The sequence below is a fragment of the Maylandia zebra genome, linkage group LG4, assembly GCF_041146795.1.
Source record: "Maylandia zebra isolate NMK-2024a linkage group LG4, Mzebra_GT3a, whole genome shotgun sequence".
Taxonomy (NCBI): Eukaryota; Metazoa; Chordata; class Actinopteri; order Cichliformes; family Cichlidae; genus Maylandia; species Maylandia zebra.
Genome location: NC_135170.1, coordinates 22,513,694 through 22,529,978, shown reverse-complemented (window position 1 = coordinate 22,529,978; position 16,285 = coordinate 22,513,694). Strand labels below are relative to the sequence as shown.

The following is a 16,285-nucleotide window of genomic DNA, read 5'->3' as shown; positions in this document are numbered from 1 at the left end:
AATTCAGCAAGTCAAACTTAACAGTTGCATGTTATTTGTTGTGTGTTGCTGGGCTGTCAACTTTGACAGATAACATTGACAATTTATATTTTTCTTAGTATTTGTGAGGATTAAAGATGGTAGTAAAGATTTGTGATAAAACTGAGGTTGTTAGATTCAGCCCTGAATATCTAAGAAATATGGTATCTAACCAGATTTTTACTCTGGATGGCATTGCCTTGGCCTCCAGTAACACTGTGAGGAACCTTGGAGTCATTTTTGACCAGGAAAGTCCTTCAATACACATATTAAACAAATATGTAGGACTGCGTTCTTCCATTTGTGCAGTATCTCTAAAACTAGAAATATCCTGTCTCAGAGTGACGCTGAAAAACTAGTTCATGCATTTATTACTTCCAGGCTCGACTACTGTAATTCATTATTATCAGGATGTCCTAAAAACTCCCCAAAAAGCCTTCAGTTAATCCAAAACGCTCCAGCCAGAGTCCTGACAGGGACTAGAAAGAGAGAGAGCATATTTCTCCTGTTTTGGCTTCCCTTCATTGGCTTCCTGTTAAATCCAGAATTGAATTCAAAATCCTGCTCCTCACATACAAGGTCTTAAATAATCAGGCCCCATCTTATCTTAATGACCTTGTAGTACCATATTAGAGCACTATTAGAGCACTTTGCTCTCCCACTGCAAGCTTACTTGTTGTTCCTAGAATATTTAAAGTAGAATGGGAGGGAGAGTCTTCAGTTTTCAGGCCCCTCTTGTGTGGAACCAGCTTCCAGTTTGGATTCGGGAGACAGACACTATCTCTATTTACTCATAGAGGGTCATAAGATTGCTGGGTTTTTCTCTGTATGTATTGTTGTAGAGTCTACCTGTCACGGTTCTGGGTCAGTTTTGACCCAGTATTTTGAGATTTCATGTTTTGGTTTGATTTTGTATTTTTGGTTATTTTCTTGATCTATTGTATGATGATGATGATTATTTAGTATGTTCCAGCTTATTCTGGTTTAGGTTTAGTTCTGCCCGTGTAAAGTCCGTGTTTCTCAATCTGCGTCCTTTTGTTGTTTCCTGTTTTATTTTGAAGGTTTGTGTCTTAAGTCAGTGTGTCCAGCTTCGCTCCCCCTGTCTCGTCAGCCCCTATCTCTCCCAGCTGTGTCTCCCTCCTGTTTTCCATTCCCTGATTACTTCCCTGTGTATATTAGCCCTGTGTTTGCCCTTGCTCAGTGTCACGTCATACCCTCAGATTATGCCTGTGTGTTTTTGTTCTCAGTGTTCACGTCATGTTTTGTTTTCGTGCCAGCAATAAAGCTGAGGTTTTGAGTTGCATTCTGTTTTCCGAGTCCTGCATTTGGATCCTCATCTCCGCCTGCCCGCACACAGAGCCCTGACACTACCTTACAATACCAAGAGCCCTGAGGCAACTGTTGTCGTGATTTGGGGCTCTACAAATGAAATTGAATTGAACTGAATTGGACTGACTGGAATAGTAATAATTAAGAATTTTTTACAAAGTGTTCACCCAACAATGTCTCACACCTTTGTTATTCGTACATAGCCAACATGTGGCAGCATATAATAAAAACTATGGTGATATTTTTAATCTAAGTACCTTAATTTAGTAAGGCAACTTTGCCTAACGTTAGTGGCTCCATAATATAGATATTTTCTGTTTGCCCGAGAAGTGAAAGATCCCTGCTTTGATCCTGATTAGCTGCACAAATTACTAACATATGAAGCTGTCTGTTGTTATGAGCTCTTCTGAAAAAGGGAACAGCTGAAAGTGTTTTTTCTTCTTCTTTTTAACGTTTTGACTTCCTGTGTACTTTAAGTATACATAAAACTGTGTTTTTGTCTTGTTTTAACCTATAATATTTGAAAACTTTAATCCCTTTGATTTATTTTAAACAACAACAAAAACCCACTTTCTCCGAGGCAGGTTGTTACCTGTCTGCCAGCCACTCCCATCTACGCTGAGCAAACATATCTCTACTTCCTGCTTTTCTCAGTTCTGCTTTTCCCTGCGCTCACTTTACTCATGTTGGATTTACATTTCTATTTTATGTATAGATGCAGTTGCAATTGTGCAGTCTGAGCCACACAGTTCCAGTTTGTGGACTTTGCTTTTTGCTCGATTTCTTTCTTCCCGCCTGTTCCCTGTTTGTGTCTCACTGCTTACTTCACATCTCCCTCAGCAGCCTTTTCCAGCATTACTTTCAACAAAATGTGAGTTTGAACTTTTAATCTGAATTTAATATCAGTGTCTCTGATTGCATTAATGGAGACGTTTGTCACAATATCTAATCTTTAAAGCAGTATTGTCTGGTTAAATATTGCATTTTATCTTACAGTTTCATTTCTTGGTCATGGATGATTTCGTAAGAACCAAACTGGCTGAATGGGGGCTAAGTGAGTGGGTGGAAAAATTTAAAGGTAAAGTATTAACGTGAATCTGTGATGGGTACAGATATTGATCCTGATTAGATCTGTAAACTGTAAAACAGCTCATAGATCTGTGCCCATAGCTTTTTCATTTATTTAGTATTCCTGAAACAAGTTAAGAATAATCTTGATCTCTGCAACTTTATTTTTAATTACAGATCAAGAAATTGACGCAGGAATTATTTGTGAGCTTGATGATCGAGAAATTGAGAATTTGATCACAAAAGCTGGACCAAGAATGAGATTCAAGAAGAACCTCAAGCTGTTAAAGGTAATTACATTTTTTTTAAACAATCATTGTTATTTTAGTGTACAGCGGTGAATTTTTGTTAGAATTATCTGGATATTGAAAAATGTGCTGGCAGTAATATTATGCAGTGTAATTTTTGTTAAATGTTTACTAATATGGATTTACAATGTTTTGATTGTACAGGAAAAACAAAACACAAAGTTACAAACTATTTTGTTGCCTTGAGATTTTCTATCTTTATCTATATCTATCTGTATCTATACGAGAAATAAAAAAAATTAGTACATGTTTAAGTCCTCATTATATTTGGCTTTGCACTTTTTATCTGGAGCATGAAAAGGAGCATGAAGAAGCAGCTGATGTGGTTCAGGTAAGGGTTATACTGAATTTCAGACATATGAGCCAACTGCCTGAGACAAAGTAAAGCTCCATTGGGACTGGGACTTAATTATATAAAACAACTGTCTCGTCGGATCACTGATATTTAGTAAGAAGAAGGTTATTGTAATTTATTTTTCATCAGTCTGCTGGTTAATAAAAAATAACTGCATTTAAGTTTGTTGATTGTAAAACTTATATGTTAGTGTCCTTTAAATGTTGTTAAAGAGCAATGCCAATGCAAATAGTAATAATTTCCTGTATAACTCATATTCATCCTCAGGTCTTGCCATCCACAAGTGATACAGGTGAGACACATGCATCGTATTTATTGCATCTCATATTATTCTGTTTTAAAGGCACTAATATTTTTTGCAATCTACATAACTTTACTAAGAATAAATTTACTGAGAGAAACACGTTTTTCTTTTCTTATTTTTTGTTGTTGTTTTTATCCAATCAGGAAAGAGAAAATCAGACCTTCAAAGTGACAGGTTGCAGTCACCAGCTAAGCGACAACGTCTGTCTATGCCAGGATTTGAAGGTATTTACGTTTCTTACTAAACAGTGTCACAGTTTAAGGGTTAAACCTTTGTGCAGCACAATTTGTCCAACATCTTTGATGCTAGAACTTAGGGGTGGGTTTTTATAATCGATTCATCGATTAAAATCAATTCTGGCTTGGATAACGTAAATCTCACAAACTTTCAACAACCACCAAACAGTTAAGACAGTAAATGAGAGCAGGTACAGGGATTCTGCACAAAGACTTAAACACACAGCGCAACCCGCAGATCAGAATCAGTTAGATGTCGCCTTTCTCACAGTCGGGGCTGAAAGCTGACAGCTTGCTGATTCTGATCTGTCGGCGGGTCCGCGCTTTGTGTTCACGCCCTTTTTGCGCTGATCATAAAGCTGTTAGTTTGATGTCTCTCCAAACAATATTGACCGAACCAGCAGCAAAAGAAGATCCAAACGCTTCACATAAACATCGTCATGAATTCACTCTGACTTTTACTGTTTTGCTTCCACCATGATGCACAGCTCTCTCTCTCTCTCTCTCTCTGTACTTCATTATTCGCTTGCTTGTTAGGCACAAGTCTACCGTTGTTTACAGCGCTGTCGGCCTACGTTTTTTTTTGTTTTATATACTTCCGAAAAGAAAACCTAATTTCTGCTGTTCAATACTGAACAAATGTAAACTTTTTCAGAGGTAATGTTCATGTGCTGATTAATGGTTTTCTTTGGTTTTTATGTACTGCAGAATATTTTTATAAAATCTAGGCCAGGAAAATCACCTTCATGTTTTTCTGTGTTTTATCTTCAGCTACTTTGACACAAAGGCATCTGCTGTGGCGCTCACACCTTTGATAAAGTCTTGCGAGTGTCAGCTTCCTTTTTATAGATACAAAAATATGTAAATGTAATGATCTGAATTATAATATTTCTGACTGTCAAAATTTCCCAGATTCAAATCGAATTGAATCGAATCGAATTAAATCGAATCGTGGATTGAATCGATTCGGGACCTTGTGAATCGGAATTGAATCGATTCTAGAAATCAGTGACGATACCCAGCCCTACTAGAAATTACTTTTTCTTTGGGCTTTTGTCAAAATGTAACAGTCACATGATGCATGGTATATTAGGGTTAATTGGTAAGTGGTCACATTATGGTCCTGATATACTCTAATTCACACAGGTTTGCTTTGTTTGTTTTTTTAACATGAGATTTTACATTTTCTGTTTATTCTAGTCTATAATTCCTTATAAATACTTCTTTACTTTTATGCCAACAGAACCAGTCATACTGTCCGGTGTGAAAAGCATCATGACATTTGTACATGCCAGACTAAATAAGCAAGACAAACTCAGTGATTTCTTAAAGTGAGTATTAAGGTTTTTTTTTTCCTATTTTGTAATGTATGTAACAACTGTAAAAGTCAAATGCAGTCTGTTTGTCCTAAAACAACACAACCAACATCTTTCATGAGGCTAACCCCCCCACACATACACACACGACGGTGCCAGCTGGATGCTTAAAGGCCGATGCCGACAAGAACAAAACAGTTCTTCCCTGAGAAACGATAACTCACTGACTCTCTTGCCCGATTCCGCAAGGCCACCTGCGTAGGCTGCAGACTGTTGATTTTTGCCTAACTGGGAGAAAGGACACTTTCTCAGGCTGAACACAGGACACATATTCTCACACGCATGCACACACGTACACTGCCACTGATATGCACTCACCCCCCACCCTTCCCCGAACCCAATGCCTCCCATCCAATGTGGACAGCGGCCCAGCTTCGGATGCACGATCGCGGCGTCCCAGATGCAGCTGTGCACATTGGCCTATTCCCCGCCTGTTGCTTGTCTTGTTTGTCATGGTGTTAAGGTGGGAAAATATCCGTGCTTCTTTTGTGCTATGGAATTTTTGTTTTCTTCTCATACTGATTCCCTTTTGGGGACCAGTATGAGCAGAGTTTATTTTTTTCTCCTCAACTGCCCTTTTTATGTTATACATTTCACTGTTTTTCCTTTATGCCGCCTAGTCTGACCTGTCTCCTCAATGTGTATTGTATTTACGGTCAGCAAGGTCCAATTTTCAATACAGGCAACTGCAAGTGACAAAGATTCATTCATTCATGATTCAGTAGTAAACTAAAACTATCCAAGTTAAGACCAACAAAGACTGATATTTTTAGGAAGTTTTGGTGACTTAGCTACATTTTTTTTCCTGTTCCCGGTATCTACCAACTCTTGAAGGAAACATTTTCACTTTAGCTGACACAAAAAAGAAGGTGTGGATCAAAACAACATACAGTAAACAATTAGTGGAGCGAGTCTATAAAACTGAAATACCTAGTAGTGATTACTATTAAAAATAATATAACTCTCTTTTAAACCTTTTGAAGCATGCTTAAAAATGTTTTCATGACTGAATCAATTAACCCATATTTAAAATCTTGATCAACAGGAAAAAGATCAGTGATTTGGAGACAGACAAGAGGGAGCTGGTTGGTGTCTTTGGTAAAACTGGGGCTGGAAAGAGCTCTTTGATAAATGCCATCATCAAAGAGAAGAATCTTTTGCCTTCAGGAAGTGTCAGTGCCTGCACCTCAGTCATGATCAAAGTGGAAGCTAACAGAGGTAGCTTAAAGTATGAGGCAGAAATTGAGTTCATCGCAAAGGAGGTAAAATGAGTTCTCAAAGTTTGATTTGTTTTTGAAGCTAAATCATGTGTTACACTGCAGTTCTTGGGGTTTAAGGTTGGGTACATACCTCAATAAATGGTATGTCATCTATTTTTGTAGGAGTGGAAAGAAGAGTTGTGGTCATTTCGTCAGTTTCTTGACAATAATAAAAATCAGAAAAAGGAAGATGATGATTATCATGATGCTGTTGAAAAGCTGTCAGCACTGTATGGAGAAGACTGGGAAAAGTCCTTTGAAAACCTCATGGACCGCAAATATTTCAAAGAAATTCCAGAATTTCTCCAATCCAGGCGGAAGATTTTGAGATGTGAATCAGTAAGACAAACTCATATTACTACTATAACAGACAGCCATGATAGACTACACACTGGGGATGCTGGGAAATGCACACAGGTGAAACTAGGACAACCTGGACACAAAAGGAAACTGACCAAATTAACAAAAGAGTTATGGAAACATAACTCACTTCTGAAAACAGAATGCAGCATAGATTCAAAAGTCTAAAAAACATAAAACACTGAAAACAGATCCAGTGATCCCAACAAAACAGATCTTACTGAGATCCCATAATGACATGTAGATGATCACATATCCAGAAAAAAAATCTGTTCTTGTAATAACTGTGGTTAACAGATCCCAAGACTGGTCCAGGTCCATTATGTAGAGCAGTGTTTCCCAACCACTCTGAGAAATGATCAGGTGTGCCGTGGAAGACAACTACCTGCTCTAATTAAACGGGTTACCAACTGCTAGTAAAAATGAAGAAGAAGAAATTACACAATAGTCATGCTGTGAGTGAGACGACGTAGCACGTAATAATAGATAAATATTTGAAAAGAAAAAGTAGTAAATCTGACCTGGGTCCTGAAGAAAATTGTGACCCAGATGAAGGCCCTAGCATGAGTAGTGGTCAGAAGAAAGCTAAAAAGGTATATTGGAGACAAACTGCTATACCTGGTACGCGGAAAAATTATCAATATGTTTTTTTGTCTTTTTTTCTTTGGTGGTGTGTTGTGTGATTTATCTGATGTGAAATATGTACCGTGGCTCCAAAAGGTTGGGAAACACTGATGTAGAGCATGATTTATTTATCTTTTTAAATCACAGTAAGAACCTTTACCTCTTCACACGACAGTGATCAGTTCCTTGTTTTAACCTACTTACCCTTTTTAAATCGCTCTGTAGAAATTCACTGCTGAGCAAAGTCAACAAAGTGGCCACAAACTTTAGTAAATCAGTGCCTGACAGTCGGTTGTGTCAGTAATGGCACAAAGTGCTGTAAAACCCTGACAGTCAAAACAAGTTATCAGCTGTAGTGATCCCTTGTAAATAAGGGAGCACCCTAAAGTAGCTTATTAATGTCCCAAAGTGGTGGACAACTGCAAAATACACAGATCAAGTAGTTTCTGCCAATAGTAATACTAACTGTTTGAGACCAAGAGTGTACTTAGTGTGATTTTAAATACAGAATAAAAACTTTTAAATAAATCATAAAAATTTATTTTAATTTTGGTTTTGAATAATAATTAGGCACTTTCTTGAAACTATCAAATGGTTGATTGTTCTAAAAAGGATTTCACATGACCTGAATTTTTATGTCACTGACTTTTTAATGGTTTTTGTAAAGTGCACATTCTGTGAGGACTGAAATTAAACTGCACTGCTTTACTTTTATTATTTATTGCAGGCTAATGAACTTTCTGCACAATTTGTTAAGTACACAAGAAGTGAGTCAAAACAAGGAGAAGCCAATGAAGGAAAAAAGTGGTTTTGGCCACTGGTGAAGTGTGTGACTGTCAGGGTGCCAAACAATCCTTTTCTCCAGCATGTCACACTTGTGGACCTTCCTGGAAATGGTGACAGTAACAAGAGCAGAGATCAGATGTGGAAAGGGGTAATTCACATTTACTGCTCTTTGCTTATACTGTGTTGTCTGTAAACAGTCATCTTTCTATTAAGCACTGAGACATGTTATTCTCCTTTCAGATAGTTGGAGATTGTTCTACTGTGTGGATTGTGACTGAAATTAATCGAGCAGCATCAGAGAAAGCAGCCTGGGGGATCCTGGAAAGTGTCAGTAGTCTGATTGGAAATGGTGGCGAATGTCAGCAAATTCACTTTATCTGCACCAAGTCTGATCTTGTTGATGATTCTGATGATCTGTAAGTACATTTTGAATGCTGATCAACTACACGGTGTTTCCATGTAAGATCAATCCAGGCTAGAATGAAACACAGAGTTGAGTCTTTGTTGTAATGAATGCAGAACATTTGGGTCAAAATGAGTCTGAGGCAGATACAATCATATAAAGTTTAATGAAGATGGTGGACTGAGTAACAAAGAGAGGGGGGGGGGATAGTGGAGAGTGGGACAGGCAGGGGAATTTACACTGTCCTTCAGCAACAAAGTTAAAGTAGTTGCTGTGACAAAAAAACATTTGTATGTGAGCATGTCAGCGTGTGGTGACGTCACGCTCCAAATAAAATATGCTGTCCTTTCTCTGAGTGCTTTAAGAATAAATGGTACCAATCTCTGATATTTGCGAGTTTGTTTGTTTTTTAAACAATCAAAATAAATATGTTTAACAAATAAAGCCATATAATCATAAATGACTGGACCTGTGAGGCAGACTTGCACAATTGAAGCTCAATAGGTTTATTTCCAATGAAACAAATATAAGCAATGAACTGGTGAATTAGTGGAGAGCACCACCCTAAGGTGGTGGTCTGGGGGAGAGTATGCAATGACTGGCAGTAAATATTTTGGTGAGAGGCTCTGACAACCCAGGTTAGAAAGTAGGAGTATGAGAGGATATTACCCAGACCAGACATTTAAAACTAGAATGCAACAAACTGGAGAACCACCACCATCAGGCAGAGAAACATTGCCACAGCCAGTTTTTTCCTCAAAGATATTTTTATTCATTTGAAGCAACAAAGAAAAACAGATTTGTTAATTGTTAAAGAATTGTTAAACAGCAAACAAGTAAGTTTCACAGTGACTGTTTGAACTGAAATACTAGAATACAGATTAATGACACACTCACATGTCTTATAATTGCTTTTATCAGTTTACCCCCTGCCCATACCTATAATGCTGGAAGTCGGGTTCGCAACCTGGAGGCTGGAAAAGTATTTCAGGAATTGCCCCCACACCTTGTAAAACTTACCGCTGTTATTGCTAATCGCATACCGGATCTTTTCAAGGCTCAGATAGTACATGAGGTCCCTCAGCCATTGAGCCTGGGTGGGCAAAGGGGCACTCCTCCATCTAAGTGGGATTGCACGTCTAGCTACAAGGGAGGCGAAGGAGAGCATGCAATGCTGTGACGAGGTCAACCGTGCATCAGCCTTCCCAGTGGTGCCAAAAAGCGCAACTAATGGATTAGGATCCATATGGTGTCCAAGAATTAGGGACAAAGTTTGAAATATATCTCTCCAGAAACAAGATAGGAACAAGATAGAAATTTAGGAGTAACATGGCCTTACAAACCCAGCAGTGAGATCTTAAGAGATCCAGCCTACGGCTCTTCAATGTGGTGTCACAGGGTCCCCAGGAAAAAAACATTGTAAATGTAAAATAATAAAATAAATATTCGTCTGTAGCAATAACAAAGTGTAACATAAATTATTCAGTAGCAATTACACAAGAATATCCAGTAATGTCCCTGCCTACAATTAAACACATTCACTTACCGAAAATCGGGGGCATCTGCTGTGGCAAATGGGTGCAAGCCTTTTACCACAAACTTGGTCACTGCTCAGTGACATTCGTCTATCCTGGCCTGAAAGGAGACGCTACCGGTAGACTGCAGCGAGAACTGCCAGCATCTGAGCCAGCAAGACTCTGTCTGTCTCTCTCATCATGGTCACCTAAATGCACAGTAATGGCAGGTTTTGTAATAAGGCAGATCGTGCTAACATAATATGCACTGTTAGTTGATTATTTACCTGCCGCATTAACGGGAGAGGACATGCAAACGTTACCGCTGCTGCTGCGTTGAGATTCACGAGTCCGGAGCGGAATTTAAAACAGGACATTCATTTAAGGTCATCGCGTGTTTTGTGAGCAAATGCTTTTGCATATTCGTAGTGTTTCCTCCCTTAAATGAAATATCTACTTTGCAAGTATTGCAAGTTGGCCTGTTGTCATCCATTCTCGTAAAGTGTAACCAAACTTTTGAGCGTTAGGTGCCATATTTCCTGTAAGGTAAATAACGCTCCATAACGTGGTGACGTCATTCGGGGCGACTGGAATCGATAAGGGAATCGTTTGCAAAAACGGCAAACAATTGCAAGGAATTGAAACAGTGGGAACCGGTTCTCAACAAGAACCGGGTTTCGATACCCATCCCTAGTCCCATCTATCCATAGACAATGATTGATTTGAATCTCGTTCCCAGGCCATTTTAATCCGATCTATCGAAGAACCATTCATGCTCACCAGCCTGTCATACATAAGAGAGATAAATCCTTTTCGTGTTGGAACTAGGGTAACGAGCATATCCCCTGGGCTTGCAGCTGGTGCTACCGGGAAGTTTGGAATCTGAGATTAGAGGAAATGTCTGATCTGCAGATATCTGAAAAGATGTGTACGTGGGAGATTAAATTTATCAGAAAGCTGAGCAAAAGATCTAAAGGTATTGTCAAAAAACAGATCATTGAAACATGTTATGCCCCTATCATGCCAATCTCGAAATATAGGATCAGATAATGATGGCTGAAAAAAAGGGTTAGAGAAAGTTGAACTCAGAAGGGAGAAGCCTGTTAATCCAAAATGCCTCCTCATCTGAGCCCACACTCTCACCGTGTGCCACACAACTGGATTATCGATTGTCTTGTCTGTGGGAAGGGGGGGGGTGAAGATCCAATCAGGACAGAAGAGCCTGTGGTTGAGTGCAATGGCAGGTGGCTCTATAGCCGGATTCACAGCCAGTTTTTAAATACAATCTACATGTTAACAATGAGTTACAGATGTGCAACAGTCAGGGAAAGCTCAGCTTGGTCAGAAGGGAGATTCCCATATTTTCGCCAACAATAAAACAAAACCACCCAGCCTGCCGCAGATTAATGATGGTGATGGTGATGATAATAGTGATGATGGTAACAGTACATATTTGCACATTTCTTGTAGTTCATCAGCTGATATCCATGATCGAATAGTTAAAAGAAACATTCAAGCCAAGGATGGAGTAAAGAAAGAATTCAACAAGCGAACCAAGATTAAGGTGAGTTTTATAGGCTTACAGAAAATAATACAGACTCTCCATAGTTGTAAGGATGCTTTAAAATTAAATCATCTTTCCCCAGAAACACTTCACTGATGACAGTTTCGAAGTGTTCACAGTGAGCTCCAAAGAGTTCCTAAAAGGGAAGCATCTAAGTCCAGAAGAGACTGGTAGGTGAAGTCTTGATGCACATGTTGTTTTAGTTTGCTCTGACTGAAAGAAGAATTATTTAATTTGAATTAAAGTGTGTAATGTTAAACTGTGGCACTGAAATTTCTTCTCAACAGAAATACCAAAACTTAAAGGATTTTTGCAAGATCTCAATGACTGTCACTCTGAGACAGTAAACTACGTGAGTGGAGCTTATGGGATTCTGTCTTTGATTGAAGGTGCCAGGTGCAGAAAAGAGGTGAGGTCATGTTATCTATGTGGAACAATATTTTACTGAAATTTAAAACTTCAAATGTTTCCATAAATCTGACACCTAACAAAATTTTAGTTATCAAGATTTCTTGACAGGCACTGAGTGACAACATTTCAAAATGATGAATAAAAAAAAGAGTTGTATTTATGTTATTACTCCTTTAATAAAAAATAAATATACTCTTTTAATTTCAGGGTGTTGGAAAAGCAGATGATGTATGTAAAGTACTTGAGAAAAACATGACAGAACAACTTGATCAAGTGAAAAAAGCAGTTGATGAAGCGATCAAGGATTTTGAACAATGTCTTACAGAAGGGGTTAAAAATTCCAAAACCTCTGAAGAAAAACTGAAATCCTTTTTGGACCGTGATGTATGTATCTGAATTTTAATTAACATCAAAGCAACAGATTTTGCACTTTATATGAGCATGTGTTTAGAATTGTTTTCCTGATCTGTTACAGAAACAGCCTAGTTTTTTTAAGACACTACAGGCTGTGGTTAGAAAAGACGGCATCCACAAAACAAAAAAAGGGGAACACATAAATCTCAACACAGTATTAGCTTCATGCTTGACTGACAGCATTGATGAAAAATTCAGAAAGACCTTCCCGTAAGAATAAACAAATATTAAACTGTACCATATTAGACTACAATTAAAATGATTAAAGCAAACTTGTCAAAACTGCCATCATGAAACATTTTTTCAGAAATGATGTTAAAGGCGGATCTTTCAATGGAGTCATCAGTAGATTTTCACTTGACACAAATTCGCTGATTCAAAAATACCAAGATGTCAAACTGCAGCTGATATTTCTTCAGACAGAGGTACGACATGAAACAATCCAGTTTGTCAGTTTATTATAGCAGAATTTACCAATACAATGAAAAAACTGTCATTTTGTATTTTAACTTATCCATGTTTGATGCTTTTAAGGAGGATAAAATTAAGGCAAAACTCAACAAAATGATCCTAAAAGAGAAGAAAATCATCTACAACAGTCTAACAGAGACAACTGAGAAAAACATGAAAAAGTGCTATGAAGGTAAGAAGATTGTCAGCTTGTCACTGTAATAAATCACAATTGTACATAAAAAATGTTTTGACAAAGTTTATTCTTTTCTTGTAGACGCACAAAAAATTTCTGGAGATGATGCACTGAAAAAAATGAGGAAGACTATTGAGACACATGTATCCTTAAATAGGAACATGTATGAGGACGCAAAAAAGACCATGATGAAGAAGATGAATGAACTGATGGTTTGTCACATTACAAATTATAATGAGACCATGTTGGGGGTTTTCTACATTTGAGTGTTTTTGCTCAGTCTGGACATTGTCTAAACATTAGCGAGTGGCTGTTAACATTTTTATTTTTGAGCATAACAAAGATTTAGTCTGCAATGATGAGCTGAACTGAACAGTTTGAACTGGCCACAAGAACTCTAAACAAACACCCACCCATTAATTCAGGTGTTTCAGTTGTTTTAAACCTCAATATTTGACTCTGTGAAAAGTTATAAAAGCTCTGATGTTTAATTAGATGATCATCTGCAAGGAACTGAAGGAAACCATGGACCACTCCATTAAACTCTCACTCAAGGCATCAGCTTTGAGTGAGAGTCTCCCGGGTAAAGAAAATATAGGCTATGAAAGTAAATCGTTAGTAAAATGTTGAACAATGCTAAGCCCATGTTTTTATATATTTGTTTGCTTTTCAGATGTTTCAGAGCATCTTGAAACTGTCCAGCAACATTACAATGAAAGTAAGGGCAGTCAAGAGGGAGACATAACATCATAGTAGCCAGGTAAATATTTAAATGTTATTTCATGTTACTTTAAAAGTTCCTGTGAATTCTCAAAGGAAAAAGGGTGAAATCTGATGACAATCCTAAGCACCTAAGTATACAGTAACTTTTAAATTTTTACTGTTTAGTGTCAATAAGTGTGCCATAATTTAAGATCAGAAATAACCATTTTAACCCTGGAGAACCCATGGGGTCAAATTTGACCCCATGGGTTCTCCAGGGTTAAATTACATATGTCCATTTAACCTGTCCATTTGTATTTTCATCATCTCAGCTAAAAAAAAACAGCTGGTTCTTAGCTAGCATTGTGCCAAGTAATGTTATGCAGTGTTAAAGTATGACACCACAATGTTACATCTACTTTAAAAGAAGTTTAGCAGCTGCTAGAGCTGCTAAACAACTGCTAACAGTGGTGAAAACAGAAGCACTACCAACATAATAATTCAGGATATACTTCCCTGAATACTGTCTTTGGACAGAAGTGACTTATTGACTCATATCAGACTGACAGCTGAGGTAAACATGCCGAATTTGTTATTGCTGTGCACAGACGAAGTATTTGAATAATATCACCACTTATAATTTGTGTTATTTTACCCTTTTTACATCCGAGTCACCTCAAACATGTTAAAATAAAGTTTCCAAAAATGATTTTCTACACAAACAGTAACAGAAACAACAGATATTAAGATTTTCTATTCTAGGCTGAGGAGCTTTCAAGACATCTTAAAGCTAGCTGTAAGCACTGGCAATTTTACTGTTTGCCTGAGCAGCTGAGTGTTAAAAATCTTTGTGCTTATTATTACTGGATGTTTCAGATTTGCTCCACACAGTAACAGCAGAAACCTGATGACCCACTCAACATCTCTGAGGGAACACTGACCAAAAGCATGAGGTCTCTGGATATCACCACAGACATTTCTGTTGTGTTGCCTGCTGTCTTTGAATGCTGTGTTTGACTTTTATGAATTTGATGAAATGAGATTTTTCAGTCTTTACTGAGAGAAGCTCCTGGGTTTGAATCCAGTTTGCAGCCTTTCTGTGTGGACTTTGCTTTTTCTTTCTGTGTCTGTGTGGGTGCTCTCTGTGTACTCCAACTTCTTCCCACAGGCCAAAAACATGCGTGGGGGTTAGGTTAATTGGTGATCTTGGATATAGATGTGCATGTGAGCAAGAATGACAGTTAGCTGTGTGACACAGTTATTATAGTTTTGTATTTTTGTCATTAATTTTTATTTCATTGTGACTTTTTGTTTTAATTCAAGTTTCAAGACTGTTCTTGTTTCAATTTATTGTTTGAAAAAGTTTAGTTTTAGTTGGGTTTTATTACTGTTATGTTTTTGTTTTTTTAATTATTGTTGTATTTGTAATTATTGTTGTATTTAGTGCAAACATCAGAGGTAAAATTTAGGAAAACCAGTAGAAATAACACTTCTTGCCTTGTAGATGTCTTGTAGATGTTCAGTGTCTCAAACATGTCCATCAATAACATGTCAGGCACATTGTAATAACATTTTTACCAAACTAACAAATACTGAAACTAAGGCTATTTCCTCTATAAACTGATTTGTATTTCAAATGAGGTCATTTAATCATTTCTGTTGATTATTGTTTTTATTTTGTTTAACTAAAATATTCATATCTAGTCTTAGTTTTTATTTCAGTTTTATTTGAGTGGAATAACCTTAGGAACCTGTTCAGGGTGTACTCTGCCTCTCGCCTGACAACTGGGAAAGGCTCCAGCAACCCTGGATTGGATAAGCAGAAGAAAATGGATGGATTGAGAATTTTAAGTATTAATTCCTCCCAGGGGTATTACAGTTTTAATTGTGAGGGTCTAAACCAAATGGCCAGCACTCTGTCCAAAAATGTTTTGGTCTCTTTTTTCTCCCTTTTGTCATATTTGTTCATTATTTGTAGACCCGAATTATACAGAAAATTAGATACAGCGGTAGAACTACAATATTACAGATTTTAATTTTAGTGCCTTAAACCACAGGAATACTGTGATATTCAGACTCTTTTCAGGTTTAAGGATTCAATTTATGTTTTTCTTTCAATAGCAGATTTTCTTTCCCTTGTAGTAAATTTGAATATTACAATTTAATGTCTTTAGTCATGATTCATTTATATTCATGATGCATTTGTCAGTTTTATTCTTGAGACCTTTATAGCACATGACTTATGTATACCATGTTCTTACATTTCTAACATAAATATTATTTAGTGTAATACAATGGTTTAATTTGGTTGTCATGAGTAATAAAGCAGCAGCAAAAAAATACGTCTCTGCTTCTGCTTTAGCTATTATATCATATTGTTTTCTGTTGTTTCTATTCTGTATTGTTTCTATAGCTGTAAGATGGAAACATGATTTTTCAAATCCTGATCTTGTTTTTTCTGAACCTAAAAATAAGCTACCTGCCAAAAAGTATTTTGTAGCACCACAGTAGTTTGTAACATACAACAAAATTATCTATGGATTGTAAAGACTGAACCACAAACCAAGTTAAATGATTGTGGATTGTGGAAGGTGTTCTTGTCTGGGTG

General features: G+C 37.3%; 1 protein-coding gene across 4 annotated transcripts in view; it reads left to right on the top strand.

Annotated features, from left to right (window-relative positions):
* Positions 1 to 1,972: 1,972 nt before the first annotated feature.
* The window catches only part of LOC106675070 (nuclear GTPase SLIP-GC), a 141,663-nt gene continuing 127,350 nt past the window's right edge, over positions 1,973 to 16,285 (top strand). For 2 of the 4 annotated variants that reach the window (XM_076883181.1, XM_076883179.1), the window contains exons 1-8: positions 1,973 to 2,218; positions 2,344 to 2,425; positions 2,593 to 2,705; positions 3,016 to 3,054; positions 3,346 to 3,370; positions 3,526 to 3,606; positions 4,862 to 4,949; positions 6,040 to 6,256. In XM_076883181.1, the coding sequence (XP_076739296.1) occupies positions 2,063 to 2,218; positions 2,344 to 2,425; positions 2,593 to 2,705; positions 3,016 to 3,054; positions 3,346 to 3,370; positions 3,526 to 3,606; positions 4,862 to 4,949; positions 6,040 to 6,256 (801 nt within the window). In that variant the 5' untranslated portion in view covers positions 1,973 to 2,062. Of the gene's footprint in view, positions 2,219 to 2,343; positions 2,426 to 2,592; positions 2,706 to 3,015; positions 3,055 to 3,345; positions 3,371 to 3,525; positions 3,607 to 4,861; positions 4,950 to 6,039; positions 6,257 to 6,376; positions 6,593 to 7,964; positions 8,172 to 8,263; positions 8,440 to 11,410; positions 11,505 to 11,586; positions 11,675 to 11,791; positions 11,914 to 12,122; positions 12,300 to 12,390; positions 12,540 to 12,636; positions 12,755 to 12,863; positions 12,973 to 13,056; positions 13,188 to 13,470; positions 13,559 to 13,648; positions 13,736 to 14,553; positions 16,020 to 16,285 lie in introns of those variants that run through there. The other 2 variants (XM_076883180.1, XM_076883182.1) reach the window with 2 other exon arrangements.